This window comes from Tiliqua scincoides, chromosome 1 (assembly GCF_035046505.1).
Source record: "Tiliqua scincoides isolate rTilSci1 chromosome 1, rTilSci1.hap2, whole genome shotgun sequence".
In the NCBI taxonomy this organism is placed as follows: domain Eukaryota; kingdom Metazoa; phylum Chordata; class Lepidosauria; order Squamata; family Scincidae; genus Tiliqua; species Tiliqua scincoides.
In genome coordinates, this window is record NC_089821.1 from 23881771 (window position 1) to 23899653 (window position 17883).

At 45.0% G+C, this 17883-nt stretch overlaps 2 protein-coding genes across 5 annotated transcripts in view; one reads left to right on the top strand and one right to left on the bottom strand.

The window, feature by feature from the left end:
- Positions 1-5782: 5782 nt before the first annotated feature.
- Positions 5783-14478, bottom strand: LOC136652700 (uncharacterized). Its single transcript, XM_066629657.1, has 3 exons — positions 14458-14478; positions 11010-11543; positions 5783-6340 (listed from the first exon to the last, which is right to left on the bottom strand). The coding sequence occupies exons 1-3, from the start codon at positions 14476-14478 to the stop codon at positions 5783-5785; spliced, it is 1113 nt and encodes a 370-aa protein (XP_066485754.1).
- CKAP5 (cytoskeleton associated protein 5) overlaps positions 6083-17883 on the top strand; it is a 70101-nt gene continuing 58300 nt past the window's right edge. For 2 of the 4 annotated variants that reach the window (XM_066633907.1, XM_066633924.1), the window contains exon 1: positions 6083-6159. The gene's annotated coding sequence lies outside the window, so the exon portion shown is untranslated. Of the gene's footprint in view, positions 6160-11111; positions 11180-17883 lie in introns of those variants that run through there. The other 2 variants (XM_066633932.1, XM_066633916.1) reach the window with 2 other exon arrangements.

The following is a 17883-nucleotide window of genomic DNA, read 5'->3' on the forward strand; positions in this document are numbered from 1 at the left end:
TGCACTGGTGATGGAAAATGGGATAGGATTGGGCCCTGAGGCAGCACCTGGTGGGCCACTGTGGAGAGATACAGGAAGCTGGACTAGATGAGCCCCCTTTGTTCTCATCCAGCAAAGCTCTTCATGTTCTTAGGACTGTTTTAAGTTTTAATTGAAAGGAAGGACTCCCCTCCCCCCAAGCAGCTCATTCATTGTTGAAATGGATATTCCTCTCAACAGTAACCTAGAAGTAGTTGCCTGTAAACAACCTTACATTTAGCAGGGAGAGAGTAAAAGTCCCTCTGCACCCCAACACAGGACCCAATCCTATCCAACTTTCCAGCACCAGTGCAAGCACAATGCAGCCCTGAAGGGAACAAATGTTCCCATACCTTGAGGAGACCTCTGTGATTGCCTCCTTAACACAGGAAGCAGTGCATACTCCATTGGCACAGCAGCACCAGCAGTGGAAAACTGGATAGGATTGAGCCCATAGTGTCTTTTCTAGTGACTGTTTGCTGATGTCTCTTCTGCCTCTTTTTAGATTGTGAGTCTTTTGGGGTCAGGGAGCCATTTAGTTGATTGCCCCATCTGTAAACTGCTTTGGGAACTTTTTTGGGTTGAAAAAATGGCATATAAATACTATTGTTAATAATAATAGTAATTATTATTTTATTTGTTTTATGAACCATAATATAAAACATTCAAGAGCACTGAAACTTTAGTGATTGACAAAGAGAGTCTTGAACCTTTTCCCTTTGCCCCAGCAAAGAAAAATCCCAGAAATCACCCAGAAAAACAGTTACATTTTACAAGGACTTTGAAATCAATTTACAATTTGCAAAAAAATGTAAATGATTTACAGCATCCCCAAAATACAAATACAAAAAAATTATTTGTGAGTTTTCAAGGGAAATCCTGGCTGCAAAAATTAAACAGCTTCAAAAACAATTTTTAAAATACAGTCACAAAACTTTGAGCAACAGCAGAGGCAGTCTTGTCAAATTCCACAGATCCCTCTTTATCAATTCAGAATCTTCCCACCCCCAGAAACGCTCATCAATCATAAAAGGAGAATCATAAAAAGAGAAAATTCACCCACATGTAGTGAAATGTTTGTATTTCAAGCCTAAAGAGAATCCTGTAAAATTGTCTTGATGTTCAGATCAAATTAACTGAAGCCACCTCGGTTCTTGCAAAATGCTGCAGGAAAATGCCCCTTTCCAAAGTCCTTGGTGGTCTCTCCAGGGCCATTGTGCTGTACAAGGGCATGCCTGCTGTCCAAGTGCTGATAGGCCTGAAAGGTGAAGCTTTGAAATTCAGCGAGTGAAGCAGAAAACATTGTGCAAATGATCCCAATGTCAAGGAGGCACACAAAGTAACATGCCTAAGAAGCATGAACCTCTGAGACCTTGATCCATTTAAGCACCCATAGTAAATATTCAACTTTGGCACCACTGCATGGTCAATTCATGCACTCCAGGTTCACCAAAGTCGGTAGCTTTGAAACCCCCACTGCATTCCCACAACACACCTCTGACTGAACCTCAGTCTTTTGCTGGCAGAATCAGAGGATGCTGTGTTGTGTGAACAGACACCATTGCAAGCATTGAGGACTGAGGGGGCTGTTAGCATAAATAACTGAGAAACAAGCACTATGTGGAGCCCAGCAAAACAGTCAAGGCTACTTAAGTCCTATGGAACTGACCGGGATTTGATCATCACAGTCCTGTTTATCTTTATGGAAGAGAGTAAGCTGGACTATCTGAGCCAGTTACACTTGTAACTTGTACACTTGTAACCCAAACACCTCTGAGGTGGGAGGGTTCCACAGCCAAAGAAGACAAGCATTCCATTTTGAATTCATCTGCAAATCCATTCTGCTTGCATCAAGCCAATCAAAACAAAATCTGGGGAGTGGGGGAATATCATGCTTTGGAATACTTCAATCTTTCTCAAAACTGGCTGCTCCCAACAGACACCAGAGTCCTTTGCATTCAGTCTTATTGCTGCTCAGCGCCAGGGCTGCTGAATTGAAATGCACAAATGCACACAAAACTTTGATAGAAGTACATTAAAGTAAAAAAAAAAAATGTGGCTGTAAAATTAAGACCCAGTCTTACAGAATTGCATGGGACTTGCTTCCACAGAATGCATTCAGGGATATGGGTGGGCAAAGAGATGGGTTGGCATGACCACTTTCTATCCTTCGGGGAACCTGCAGGCACCTGCGGTGGAGATCAAGCACAATGAAGTGATGGGAACATTTCAAAGCATCATCAATTGGAAGTCATTGGAGAGCCCACCTGCTCTCAAGCATCAGTCAGACTGAAACAATACATTCAAGTTTTCCTTGCTTGTAGACTGAAGCCATTGTGATTCCCCTTTACCCAGCAGCATGCCAACCGCCTCTGCCTCCTCCTGCCCCTTGAATTTGAAGAGGAGGGGGAATGTGGATGAGAAGAGTGTGGTGTGGCCAGTATCACCTACTTTTTGGAACCAAGGAGGAGGAGGGGGAAGAAGCAGTATGTAGAGGCAAGCAGGCAGCAGGACCCCCTCTCCAATCACGCCTGGGGTGACCACTTTATTTAGGTTCATGGGTCTCCATTTCAAATGGATACAAGTAAGATCAACATGCTTATTAGTTCATTACAGGCTCATAAAAATACCCAGTTTTCACTTCTTAAATAGGAGGTCCATTCCTGGTTGACCAGCCTATGCCCAGTCACAGCATCATGCTGCCAGACATCAATAGACATGCGCACTGTGACATATAAAGTCAAGAAAAAGATCCTGGATGGAAAGGCCACATGTGGGTGTCCAAACTTCATTTCAATGTGGAGGAGTGTCTTCAGCAAGCACGCTATGGGATCATAATGGGTGGCCACAGAACGCCCCCAACTGGTTTACCATCTCCCCCAGCCCGATGCTGCAGCTTTGCTAATTCTAAGGTATGATCCAGTTTTCATCTGGAAACATGACATAATCATGGCGTCTAACGCAGACAGAAGTTGTACATGGGGTTGGGGTAAGATTACTTTGGGCCCAATTCTATCCAATGTTTCAGTGCTGATGCAGTTGCAATGCAACCCCAAGGACAGGGAACAAAAGTTTCCTAACCTTGAGGAGGCCTTCATGACTGCTCCCCCCACTCCTCATTGATATGGCTATATTAGCTCTAGAAAGTTGGACAGTATTGAGCTTTTTGTCTCATAAGTTGTTATTCTAAAAAATTAGGGTGTGTGCAGAAACAGTGAAGTTATGAGCTCTGTAACAATGGCCCCTCTGTCTGAATTTGCCCAAAGATATTTAGAAAATACAAAACAAAAAACAAACTCACAGCATCTGCAAAGATGTGTGTCTCAAAAGCTTGTGCTGAATACCCTTTAGAAAGGATCCTGCAGTGATGTAGCGTGAGGGGGTGTGTGCAAAGTGCTAAGTATCCCCTCCTTCTCCAAGCCATTGCTGGCCATGGGAAGAAAATGGAGGCATTCCCCTGGCTTTGAGGCCCTGGCACTGAGGGAGCTGTTAGCAAGCGTGGGGCTCCCACTTACATGCAGCAGTAAGGTTCCCTGCAAAACATAGCACTTTGCATCCCCTCTAGCTACGCCACTGGGAGGGAGAACAAGGGCAGGATCTCAGGTTTGTCCTCTGAACAACAAAGGCCCAACAAAAAACTGCAAAAAGAGACCTGCTTCTTGGTGCCCTCCCTGCATCTGGCATTCTGAGCTGGCCTATTACTAAAACCCAGAGGTTGCACATACCAGCTTGTAACCTGGGATGGGATTTTCCTCCAGAAATCTGTCCAGTTCCCTTTCAAAGGCATCCAGGCCAGATGCCATTACTACATCCCACGGCAAGTCAAAGATTGTTTATTGTATTAGCTAATAGCCATCACAATAAGATAAAACATGTAAATCCAAAAATACATCAAAGATACAAACAATGATAAAATGATAAAATGATGTCAAAATCAAGCACAAAAGGCACCTACACCCATCATATTAAGGAATCTCCTTTACAATCTACCGCTATTTCCCCCAGGTAGTTGGCATGAATAGTTCTGGCAGCTTTGGCAAACAGCGCCACGCTATAGGTGACCGATGGGTCATAATCAGAAAGTAACCAATACAATTTCGTGTGTTCTCCCCTTGAAGGGTAGCCAAAATAGGCTCCAAAAATCTTATCCTAGGATTTTGATAAAGCTGACAATGAAGCAGGTAATGTACAATATCTTCAATCTGTCCTGCTCCACAAATACAAAGCCTCAAATGCCTGGGAATGGACATATATCTGCCATCTAGAACTGCTGTTGGCATGGTTTGAAAACGCAGTTCAGTGAACGCCTTTCTCAAGGAGGCAAAGGTTAGAGAATATAAATATTGCACTCTTGTGTCTTGGTTTCAAGAAACAGTACAACTGGGAGAAATTTGAAGATCTTACTATATCTAAATCCTGATCATTATCCAGTTTAAACATCCATTCCCTTAGCATTTGTTTTATTTCAGAAAAGACAAAAATGTCAGTAGAAAGGGCTTTAGATTTTAGGAGCATTTGCACCTGAGTGGCCCAGCCTCCTCTTCTACACTGCTCAGCCAAACAGAGTTTAGGAAGACGATTTTCCGACATGTCCAGGACTCTCTTGTAATAAGAAATTATAGCTATGGCAGCCCTGGCCTTAATAGATACCATACCTGTCTCCATTCTAAGAAAAGCTGCCGGAGTAGATGGTGGAACAGCTAAAATGTGCTTCAAAAATTTATTTTGAGCAACTTCGGGAATATATATGTTGTTCTGTTTAATACCCCAGATCTCTATACCATATAACATTTGGGAAATTACTCTCCCCGCGAAAACCTTTAGAGCTGGAATTACCAAGTTGCCTCCTCTAGAATGGAAAAATTTTAATAAGGCATAACTTGATTTTTGTGCTAAAGTTTTAACATTCTGAAGTTGGAATTTCCAGCTGTTTCTTTTGTCGAAGAATACACCCAAATATTTAAAGGCAGGAACTTGTTCAATCTTGCGATCACCCAAAGTCCAACTAAATTTTGGAGAATGCTTGCCAAAAACCACTATTTTGGATTTGGCGTAATTCACCTTCAATTGCTCCGAATCACTGAAATCTTGCAGCTTATTTAGGATTCTCTTAAGCCCTTTCCTATTCAAAGATAATAAAACAATGTCGTCTGCATAAATGAGGGTTGCAATCTTATGATTTCCAATTGAGGGGGGGAAATGATCTGCATGAGTTAGAACATTTACAAAGTTGTTGATATAAAGATTGAAAAGAAGTGGGGCCAACAAACACCCTTGTCTAACACCTTTGGTAGAACAAACATCCCATGGCAAGGAGTTCCAGAGACAACTACATGCTGGGCAATGAAATATTATCTTTTGTCTGTCCAAACTCTTCCAACACTCAATTTTTTTGGATGTCCCATAATTTTGTATGTATCAATGGTGTCCCCTCTCAGGCATCTTTTGAAGAGCCCCAAATGCTGCAGCCTTTCCTCATCAGGGTGACGCCCAGCCCTGTTACCACTTCCGGTGTGCTCTTCTGCACTGGCCTGAGCCCCATCCTATGCACGCCTACTCAGTGCATACTCAGTCAGTTCCATTATAGCCAATGGGGCTTACTCCCAGATCAGTGTGGATAGGATGGCAGCCTGTCCTATGCAGGTCTACTCAGAAGGAAGTCCCGTTATAGTCAATAGGGCTTACTCCCAGGTAAGAGTGGAGAGGACTGCAGCCTGAGGGCCCACTCCTATGCAGGTCTACTCGGAAGGAAGCCCCTTTAGAGTCAGTGGGGCCTGCTCCCAGGTAGCGTGGCTGGGCTGGGGCTGCGCCAGGGCACTCCTGCCCGCAGTGCCCCGGGAGGAAGCCCCACTGACTCCGACGGGGCTCCTTGAGAGCGGACGGCCTGCGCTGCCTCCCTCCGCGGCCGACCAGAGACTGGGCTGCCCGGAGAACGGCGCGCAGTCGCGGCGGCGGCGCTGTCGGCAGGCAGCGGCAACGGCTGGATTCGAACTGCCCAACGGGGCGCCAGGACGGGGGCGGGGGCGGGCTTCGCGCGGGCCAATGGGAGGCGGGGATGTTGGGAGGTGCGGTCTGCGTTGGTGATTTCAAACCCTGCCTCGGAGCGGCCCAGGCTCTCCCGCTTGGCCGGCCTCGGCCCCGGTGAGTGAGTGGGGGGTGCGCTGGGCTCCCCCTGGAGGAGCACTCTGCCTTCACTGGGTCCTCCCACCCGCTTTAAGGGTGGGCCGCCTGCCTTTGGTGGGCCCCGGTGGGCGAGCCGCAGGCACACCCGCCGCCCCCCTGGGCTGGGTGGCGTGGGCAGGGGGGGTGTCTGTGGAACTCCCTGCCACAGGGTGGGGGCTACATAGAGTGGATGGGGGGGTTTTCTCCCTCTTACGCAGCACCAGAACCAGGGGACAGCCACGCAAATGGGGTGTCCGTGGAACTCGTTGCCACAAGATATGGTGACAGATATACTGAATAGGGGGATGCTCTTTTCCCTCTCACACAGCGCCAGAACCAGGGGGCATCCACTGAAATTGAGTGTTGGGAGGGTTAGGACAGACAAAAGAATTTACTTACCCAGAGTATTTTTACCCTGTGGAACTCCTTGCCACAGGATGTGGTGATGGTGTCTGGCCTGCCTTGGGATGCAGAGAGTGGATGAATGGGTGTTCTTTTCCCTCTCACACAACACCAGAACCAGGGGGGCATCCACTGAAATTGTGTGTTGGGAGAGTTAGGGCAGACAAGAAATATTTCTTTTCCTAGAGTGTGATTGGTCTGTGGAACTCCTTGCCACAGGACGTGCTGTTGGTGTCTGGCCCAGGTGTCTTTAAAAGGGGTTTGGACAGATTTCTGGCAGAAAAGTCTACCACAGGTTACAAACCGTGATGCGTACCTACAGTCTCCTGATTTTAGAACTGGCTACCTCAGAATGCCAGATGCAAGGGAGGGCACCAGAATGCAGGTCTTTTGTTGTCTAGTGTACTCCCTGAGACATGTGGTTGGCCTCTGTGATATACAGGAAGGTGGACTAGATGGGCCTGATCCAGTAGGGTCATGTTCTTAGGAGTCAATGGGGGCCTTGGAATGATAGTGTTGGTGTTAGGCTAGAGATACTTGGGATCTCTGCTAGGAGTTTTCTTTCTAGTGGGTCTTAAGCCTGAGCCTTTCACACTGAGTTTCTCCTTTTGGCAGGGTACCCCCTTTCTAGCCATGTGGGGCCAATTAGAAGTGCCCTCCCCACTGTGCGATACTCATGTCATTCTTTCACATCATTACCTGTAGGTCAGTAGGCACCTAGAATGAAACTTTCCGTAACACCTTGATTAGACTAAGGAACCATTTAGTGCAGTTGTGCCCCCCCAAAAAGACTGGCAATACTTTACTGAGGTTGTAATCATATATACAGTATCAATGATCTTCAGCCTTTTTTGTGCCATGACCCTGAAATATAAAGTATGAGACAGGGACCCCACAGTCAATCCCACCTTCCTCCCAGTACCCTATCTGCCCACGGCAAAATGAGCACAGAGTTTCTCACAGTGTAATTCAATATACCATGTTAGAAAATGAATGAGAAAATTCCCTTGTAATCCATCATCCCACCCCATTGCTGCCCACACCCTGCCCCCATAATGCCTTCCCAGCACTGCTCATTGCAACCAAATATTCTTACTAGACAGAGCAGAAAAAGTTACCATGAAGCCTAACACTAGTGACAGCTATTTTAGTATGATTGTGAAGAACCTGAGCAGGACTGGGACACCATCACCTGGTACCTAAAGGGATACACCAGGTGCCTCCCCCTTAACCTAGTGGTGCTCTAGTCCAGTAGTCCTCAATCTTTTTCATTCCCATAAATTATTGAAAACTGAGTCTTCGTGATCCCCAAGGTTGAAGAACATTGTTATAGAGATTTCCCCAGATCTCAGTGGGACTTATTTCTGAGTATACAAGCACAGGATTGTGCTATAAGTGGGCAAACTATGTTATAATTGCTCAGGCCTCTTCCCTGATTGCAATACTGCTTTTATTACAGTTGTCGAATGCCCTTTATTTGTGAACTTGGAGAGCTTATAGCACATAATGGGTCCATTATTTCATAATGCTTTTGCTCCTTGACACTGTAGAAAATACCTGTATCGCAACTTCAAAATATTTTGATATTTTAAAACTTGACTGTAGGTTCAGGTATTGCATTCTTTCATGTATTGGTTCATGTATTGGTACGTGGGGCGGTGGCAAGAAATAGGGCCTTCTCAGTAGTGGCACCAATGCTATGGAATTCCCTTCCCCTTGACTTAAGAATGGCTCCCTCTCTTGAAACTTTTCAGCAAGGCCTGAAGACCCTTCTGTTTAAACAAGCCTTCTGAGTTCTCGGCCCTTTTAACATCTTTTAATATTTTTTACAGGCCTGATTCTTTTATGATTTGCTGCTGCTCTGCTCTTTTTACCTGACTATTTTTATCTGATTGCTGTTTTTATGATATGTGTTAATATGTTTTTATTTGTTTTAAATTATGTTTTAAATCTGTTTTAACCTGTTGTAAGCTGCCTTGAGTCCCTTCGGGGAGAAAGGTGGGGTAAAAATAAAGTTTATTATTATTACTATTATTATTCTTTCTAACTGTTGATAGTTCTACTAGGCTCCTGCAACCTACTGATGAGTTCCTTGTCTTTCATTTTGGAATAAGTGACTATGTAGGTTTGTGAATCTGGACATGAGGCATTTGCTTTAAATTTCTAGGTACAGATATGGTGTCAGACTTCTGGAGCTTACAAGTAGGCTACTAATTATTGTCTGAAACTGAATCTGGATCTGGTTTTTCTTGAATGAGAGGATTAAAGTGCTGTGAAGAAGCTTTGATAGTGTATGAACCAAAAGAACTTGGTGACTATATGATGGAATTCTGTGTCAAGCTAAAGTTAAGTCACACTTTATTCTGTTTATAGTACACTAGACGCTTTTCCAGAACCACCATTCATAGCGCGACACCAGTCTTTCGAGACTGAAGGTTGCCAACAGTACTAGAGGGTTGGTCCTCATCCTTTTAATCAGTTGTGCTTGCCTGTATGCAAGCACATTCAAAATAATTGTTTCTTTTTGTCTCCGTTTAAGAAGGATTCTGTAGTTTTGGATTTTATTTTTTCCTGTTTATTTGTGGTAATCATGATTTAGTAGAGATAATGACTTTGGGGCTGATGTAGATGCTTTCCCCCCAAAATGTGAATGTCCTAAGACTGCGTGCCTATAAAGTGTCTTGTGTCAGTGGTTTTTTTGGGGGGTTGGGGGTATGCACATTAAGTATCCTTCAAACCATAAAGTTACTTTGTGATATTAGTAATATCACAGAAGTTCATCCAGATAACATAGCAATGTTGGTAAAACTAAAGGTTGTCTTCTTGATTTGCATAAAAAAAGTCTGTTTACAGTGCTAAACAGTATGCATCAGTAGTTCTCAAACTCTCTGGGGGAGTTTGAGAGCCACTGAGTTCTTGCATGGGTGGGAGGGGGGAGGCAGCAGGGGCTGGGGAAGGCAGGGGGGCTGCAGGGGCTTGGGTACACGTTCCCAAGCCCCTGCAGCCTCCCGGGAGTGCGGGGAGCCCGGCGTGACCTGCAGCAGGGCTCCCCGAAGCAGTGAAAGTGGATGCGGAGCAATTCGCTCCACATCTACTTTCACTGCTTCGGGGAGCCCTGCTGCAGGTCGCGCTGGGCTCCCCACACCCAAGGGAGGCTGCAGGGGCTTGGGTATGTGTACCCAAGCCCCTGCAGCCCCCCTGATTGCGCTGCTGCCTCCTCCCTGCCACCAGGCTGCCCCTGCCCCTTAAGGGGGCAGGGGCCAGGGCCTGCAGGCTGGGGAGTCGCGATGCCCCAGTTTGAAAAGCCCTGGCATACATTGTCACTTGTTGCTTAATTGGTTCCCCTACCCTGTGACCTACAGTCTGTTTCTACTAAATTGATGAATGTCACTACCTGACTTGTAGTATCAATCTGTGGTTCACATAAGTATTTTTCTGTTGTTGGAATGCATGAGGACGTCCTATTTTTAGATGAAGTTTGGGAATTTTAAAATGATAGAAAAATCAAGCTTAGCATGTAAAGTAAATGGGTCATGTTATAAAACCATTCTACAGGCCTCTTACCAATATGTAAAGTAGTAGTAAATTTGAAGCATTTCCAACATTCAGGAAAAGCCATGAGGGGTTACTGTGAGGGAAGTATGACTGTGAAAAGGCTATAGTAGAAGCTTTCTTAAAATTCTTCTGGTTTGGGACAACTGCTGTTGATGCAGCAAGAGCTGTTTCCTACCACAATTTTTCACAGAAGTACTTTCAGGCAGTCTTGTTTGTTCTCATATTGGTTGCGAACACAGAATTTTTTTGCAAAACTGTTTTTGCCATATAGTGTGTCTGTGACATTGGTGTTGAGCATAAGCAAAATGGAACTCCTTCGATATGTAGTGGAGCCACTGGCTCTGTAGACTAGTGAGTTGGGCTTGCTGTGCCTCTCCTTGACTTTCAAATGCAAGCCTGGCCTGCCTGAACATCAGTGGGTGGATGGGCCCCCTGGGAGACCGCTAGGGCAACAGGGTGAAAGAGCTGGACAAGGCTGCAGTGCTATGCACACTTTCCTGGGAGTAAGCCCCATTGACTACAGTGGGACTTACTTTTGAGTAGACATGCATAGGATATGCTCTCAGGCTGCAATCCTATGCACACTTTCCTGGAGGTAAACCCCACTGACTACAGTGGGACTTACTTCTGAGTAGACATGCCTAGGATTTGCTCTCAGGCTGCAGTCGCATCTGCACTTCCCTGGGAGCAAGCCCCATTGACTACAGTGGGCTTACTTCTGAGTAGACAGGCGTAGGATTGGGCTGCAATTCAGCAGAGAAAGGGCAGCTTCCCGCAGCCGGCCTCCTTCTGCCCCTCCCCGCCGTGGGAAGGCTGCGAAGAAGCCCCCTTCCCGGTCGGGGAGCGGGAGGCTCCCTGCCTTTGTTCGTCACATGGCCCGGGAAGGCCCTTCTCCCAGGTGCGGCGGGAGGCCGGGCTGGTGTTGCCGACTGCAACGCGCCGCGCCCCGCCCTTGGAGGAGGCGCCTGCTTCGCAGCCGGTCGGAGATGCAGCTGCCCGCCCGCCCGTTCCTGCCGCCGAGCCGGGCCGCCGCCGCCGCCGGGTAAGGGAGAGTCCGGCCTAGTCGGGCTCGGGGGACGCGCCCTGGTCCAGCGCCGCTCCGGGGGCAGGGCGGCGCCGCGGCCTTCAAGCCGGCGGGCGCCGGGCGCAGACAATGCCCGGGGAGCGGCCTGCGCCTTGCCGGGTCTGGCCTCGGAGTTCAGTCGCCCAGCCGGACAGCGGCCGTTCCTGGCCCCACTGGTGATCGCGGGCCGTCCTGCGGGGGCTCTCGGCGCCGGCCGCCTCGGAGCTTGCAGCCACCGGGGATGGGGCTTGGCTAGGCTGGAAGCAGGGCGGGAAGCGCCCGGCGTCTTGGATGCAGGGACGTGCAAGGCTGCGGAGGCGGATCCTCCCTCCCCACCAGAGTCCTTTGGAAAGCAGTGGGTGGGGAGGCAGAGCCAAAGTCCTTTGGAAAGTGGGGGGTGGGGAGGCATCTGAGGCAGAGCCTCCCTCCCCCCCAGAGTCCTTTGGAAAGTGGTGGGTGCCTCCCTCCCCACTGGAGTCCTTTTGAAAGCGGTGGTGGGGAGGCAGGTGAGGCAGAGCCTCCCCACTAGAGTCCTTCAAAAAGCACTGCCACAGGAGGAGCTCAAGCACTCTCAACTTGAGCGCATTGCGCACGGGTTGAAAGTGGTCAGCACTTTTTGAAGGACTCTGGTGGGGAGGCTCTGCCTCACCTGCCTCCCCACACACCGCACGTCCCTGCTTAAGAACATAAGAAGAGCCCCACTGGATCAGGCCAAAGGCCCATTTAGTCTAGCTTCCTGTATCTCACAGTGGCCCACCAAATGCTTGGGTGCAGTGTTGTGGTCCTTTTGGGGACATTGTGAGAGAGCTGTGGGGCAGGTAGAGGCCAGCAATGTGATCTGGGAGAAAAGGCCTCGCTGGCACTGAAGGATTATTTTAGATTGTCCTGTATTGGAAGACCCTTGGGTGGGATAAATGAGATTGCTTAGAGCCAACCCCATCCTAGAAGCACTTTTCACTATATCTACACTGAGCACCTGTCTGAAGGTTTTCTTTTGTTGCTCTACTTACAAGGTTGTCAGTAGCATTGGCTTTATTCAGGTTTTCCCTATTCTACATAAGATGCTTGCATACACAAGAGGCACAATAGTAGGTTTTCTTGTATTCTTCTGCAGACAATGCCATTAGTAGCCATAGTGCTTCATATAAGTTCCTAAACAAAAGATTGTTTCCTATTTCTTCAAAATGCCATTTCCTGACCTCCATCTACTTTAAGCATTCAAAATGGTGTAAATGTGATGTAAAGCTGTGCTGTCAGAACAAAATTGAGAATGGTACTTTTAAATTTTACAAATTAAATAGGCATTCTCTTAGAAAACAGAGATCCATATTGCTATGGACCTTCTCTTGCGCATTGAAGTATTCATACAAGACTAGCCAGATCATTTCATTGTATCATGTTAAACAGCTTTAGTTTGTTAAGATGTGATTTTTCAAAAATAGTAGGATGTTTAAACAACTAGAGTGACTTGAGGTGCATGTACTGCTTGTTAAATTGGCAGAGGCAAAGGTACCTGTTTGAGTAGGGTTACTTTTCTCTCCTGCTTTATAAACAGATTATTGTCAGTTCTGAATAATGCTTTAAAAGTTATAGAACAAGTGAACACCTGGCTAGATGAGATTGTTTAAATTTGTACTTTCTCAGGAAAATTTCTAATTGGTTGACTTGCTGTTTCACACTTAGAAGTTGGTAATGCTGTACTACCAAATACACTAAATTATCCTGCCAAACCTGTGCACTTTTATGCCCTGTTGCTTTCCTTAGAGGAATGTTAAGTATGTGCCTAATTCTCTCATTAGTTTCAATGGGAGATGAAGATGCTTGGATATATCTACTGTATACTTGTAGACTGATCCTAAGCACATCTACCCAGGAATAAGCCCCAACAACTTCAGTGAGACTTGTTTTTAAATAAGCATGCATAGGATTTCAACCAGGCACTTCTGAGTGCCTTGCTAATTGGTGTACTATATGGTGTAATCAGTGAGATAAAGTTCTAGAGTTGGAAGCCTTTTAACCATTGAGAGAAGATGCTTTAACCTCACACAAGTAACTTTTTCAAATGGCTCAGTTGTGTGCTGTAGCTTGATTATTGAACCTTGCACTGTCACTTGCTTTAGTAAGAACATAAGAACAGCCCCGCTGGATCAGGCCATAGACCCATCTAATCTAGCTTTCCGTATCTCACAGCGGGGCCCACCAAATGCCCCAGGGAGCACACCAGATAACAAGAGAGCTGCATCCTGGTGCCCTCCCTTGCACCTGTCATTGTCATAGCCCATTTCTAAAATCAGGAGGTTGCACATGCACCTCATGGCTTGTAACCCATAATGGATTTTTCCTCCAGAAATATGTCCAATCCCCTTTTAAAGGCATCTAGGCCAGATGCCATCACCACATCCTGTGGCAATGAGTTCCGCAGACCAACCAGAGTAGGTGAATAGAGGCCTGTGCCACTGAGAAATAGTGTGGCAGACATGGTTTATACAAACCCCATGTTTCACCATAACACTTGCTGCATAATCCAGAGCAAATAGTTTCCTTAGTTTCCTGGGCGAATGTAAATATAAAATGAGATATTAATACTTTCATTTTTAAAGCTGCTGAACTGACAGAGTAAGCCTCTATTAAAAGTGTCGGTTGGGTAGCTACAGATTTTGCAAATAGGATTGACAATGAAAGGGCTATCTAAAATCTTGCTTCTACATGGAAGCTTCAGTAAAGTTTTCTTTGGTTGCAGTAGTAGAACAATAGTAATTTGTGGTATAACTGTGGTTAACAATAACCAGGAACTGCTTACAAACATGTTTTGAAGATTGAGCCATTGGCTATTTTGGATTGTAAACTACTTGGGGGCAAGGACCTGTCAGTGTCATAAACAACAACAAAAATGTAAAGCACTGTCTAAGTTGATGCTGTATAAGCAACTGGTTTAATGAAATACCTGTTCTGTTCCCTACTACTGATTGCAATACTATTGGTATTTATGGTATTTAGATACTAAAGAACTAGAAAACATAAATTCTGTTTTGTAATTATTGCAATATTTCACACCAAAGCGTATTTTAAAGCTGGAGCTATACCCTTTATATGAGATGACGAGTTTTTCAGCCACACGTGAGGGAACAGCCCTACTCATCTTTTGAAACCTACTTAATGAGCAGTGTTACAACATCGTGCAAATAAGGCATAGGTATATTTTGAAACTTGTAGGTACCAGACATTCTTATTGCGTTGTTCTTAGAGTTCCTAGGTACCTGGTAAATGTTTTCCATCATGGTTTTAAGTATCTGTATGACAGAATTGTTTAGTGGAACTTGTTTAGTGTAGCAGGGGGGTACCCAAATTACTGCACCCAGCCCATCAACACATTTTGATTGGGTTGCTGAACCTAATGACTTAACAATTGTGCAGCTACCTCTCCTTTGCATCCTGCTGTGCACTTTCTTCCTTTTGCTGGCTCTGGTGACTGCTGGTCTGGGTCTCTTTCTGAGAACTCAGTAGTAAGGTGAACGTGGAGTCCCCAGCTGCAAACTTTCCCCCCCTGTTGTGGCAATTCTTAGTTATGTACAAAATGTAGATGCTTCTATAATTGACCCCCTCTAGCCTACCGTAAGATCAAAATGTGTGGTGTGACCCTGGCAGCTGAATGTTTGGAGATCCCTGGTGTTAGGTGGTAGGAGATTGAAGACTGCTTCTACAAATTTAAAAACTGATGAGACTGTGTTGCATTTATGTGCCGCCTTTAAAAGATTTATTTTTTGATAGAGGCAGTCTTGAATTGCTGTAGGCAGGGACTGAGAGAACTCAATCTGCCCTTCTTTTTGAACTTATCTTTTCCTAGCTCAATACCTATGGTATATCTACAATAAAAAAAGTTTTAAGATAGCTCACATGGTTTTCTACAAAGGTTAAATATTTAGGTGCTGAATATTAAGGTAATTTATACTGTAATTCTTTCTGTTAATAAGTGAATGTGGAAAATAGGCCCTTGTTGCAAAACCAGCTATTAAGTATGTTTGTAATCTTAAAAGTTGGTGCATATACATATACAGTCCAGTAAAGAGCTTTGAATGCGCCTTTTATAAATAGATGTTTCTAAGCTGAGAGAAGTCATAGGCTGTTAGAAATGGTATGTGTTCTGTAGGTTGACAATTTTATTGAGCACTTGCTGTGATTTCTCTAGGAACTGTTCAGTTGTGATCTGGATCTTAATTTCAAGGATTTCTTGCCCTTGCTAGTTTTAGTCAGCAGTGGAGTCACCTTGGTTCCTTCACTTCAGTTTTGAATGTTCTGGGTTTTACTCTTATTAAACAGGAGTTTCTGGTGACGTGCCATAATATGGAGAAAGCTCATTTTAGCTTAGTTGAAATACTCTTCATTTTAGATACGCGCAAGTCTCCCTGTTGCATGTGGAGAAGAATAAAAATGACTTCTTGTAGCTATTCCAGATAACTCTGAATTGTTTTCTGCATTTTCATAAATGGTGGTGAATGTGTTGGAGGACCCACTAAGTAGGAGCTGCTGCTGTTGAAATTAGGAAATAGTGCACGGATCAATGTTCATAGTTGATGTCAACATAAACTGGATTCAGTTCCATACATTAGTTTTGCTGTATAAGGGCTGATGTTTTATTCTTGAGTGGCCACAGAAGATGAGTTTGATTGGTAAGAGATTTGTGGAGCCATTTTATTCAGCTTATCCTCTTTGGATCAGGGGTGTCAAACTCATTTCATACAGAGGACAGAATAATATTTATGGCAGCTGCTGAGGGCCAGAAGTGACATCATTAAGAAGTACGTGATGTCATTAGACAGACAATAGCCAGAAATGAACACTTTTGTTCTCGCCTAGAAACTCACTAACTACAAATGATGGAAGAGAAAATATGCAAATCTTGATCATATTTTCAAGAGCCCAATTATCACAGCTGCCCTGTTGTCATTCTACCTCTGATGTGGCATCACTTCACAGTTCAGCAGCTGAGAGGTGGTCTGTGAAGTGATGGCTCAGAGTAGGGACTTGTCTTTTAGTATCAAGTGCCATATATGTTGAGCTATATAAATATCTGGACAGAAACAAAACATCCCGTCTGTGCTCTTTTCTTTTGTATATGACAAAAGGTCTGCCAATATTCCATTGCATTTGGCTGCTGTTTTGAATTCTTGTTCAGAAAAGGTTTGTATAAACTGGCTTCCATAAACTGGTTAGCCTTAGTAGCCAAGCCAAATTTATGATGGCCAGTACCCCTTCCTTCCCTTCCCTTCCCTTCCTTTCAATGCTATTCTTTGCATGTTGTATTTGAGAGTAAGTCCCGCTGTGTCCATTGGGGCTTACTTTAGGTAAGTCTAAGGATTGCAACCTTCATTTTTGATCAGGGTTAATTGCCTGTTCTCCTGGGGTGGGCAGCAATGATAATTCTTGTAGCTGGAATGGAGGGTCCAGAATAACTGAAAAGTCTATTCCTTTATCTCTGAACTTGGATTTTCGGGGAGTAACTGGGCCTTGTTTTGGAGGTGCATGGTAGTGGTACTTCAAGCAGTGTTGTTGTCTGCCACCCAGACTGTCACAGCTGGTGAGAAAAACTGGTGATTAATTTGACGATGATGGCTCTGGGAACTGCTGCTGCTTGTCCTCAGATGGCCAGCTGTAGCCTTCCTCAGCAGCTTGGAACTGGAGATAGAGCTGGGATATATCTCCATAGCTTCACGGAGATGATCTCCAGATCCTTCTCAGCTCTTTGCTGGAGAGGAGTGTGGTGCATCTCTCATCACCTTGCCAGGAGGAAATGATGACACAATTGTTTTGGCAAATGGAAATGTGTAATCTTGGCCTGCATATAATAAAGCATGGGTAAGTCAATCTGTGTTAAAAGCTGCATTTACCTCCCTGATTATTTAAGAAAAGTACACATACCCGGGTTTACATGTTAACTAGGCTTCAGTAGAGACACTTTCCCTCTCTCTAAGGCAGGCATTCTCAACCACTGTGCTGTGGCACATTGGTGTGCCACAAATGGTCCACAGGTGTGCCACAGGAATTTGGGAGAAGGTTATTTATTAGTAGGACTAATAGGGGATGTGAGCCTTCTGCAGGCAGCATGATGTGCCTTGTCGGTTGACAAGATCCTGATGGTGTTCCTTGGCAATTTTAGTGCCTTGTCAGTGTGCCATGAGATGAAAAAGGGTTGAAAATTGCTGTTCTAATGTATGTCTCAAAGACTGAGGGAGTTGAAGAAGATGGTAGTTGTGGAATCCATAGAATCCTGTGGAAGGGTATTACAGTTGGAAGGAATGAGTAGTGGCTTGACTGGTAGAGTAGTAGGCATGTGGTAAGGAGCCACTGTGCAGTGAAAGGTAGGAGAATGTTCAGGTAGGAAGCAAGGTAATGAGTTGTGAAATGAGGGTGGTGGTAATCATCATGATAGAGAAGATGACTATTGGGAGAAGTGGTGGTAGGAACCAGATCTTTTTGTAGTTCTTTGACCATATGAAGATTTTAATGTGTAGCATTTGACTTGGAAATTTAAACCATCATTAGAATAGTGTTGTCACTATATAAGTTGTGAAAATGTACTTGATTAATCAGATTAAACTTCTTTGAAATCACTCCTCAAATGTTAATGACAGCTCTAACACACTTAAGTAATTATAATACTTGCATACTTTGCTTTTCATGGGCAT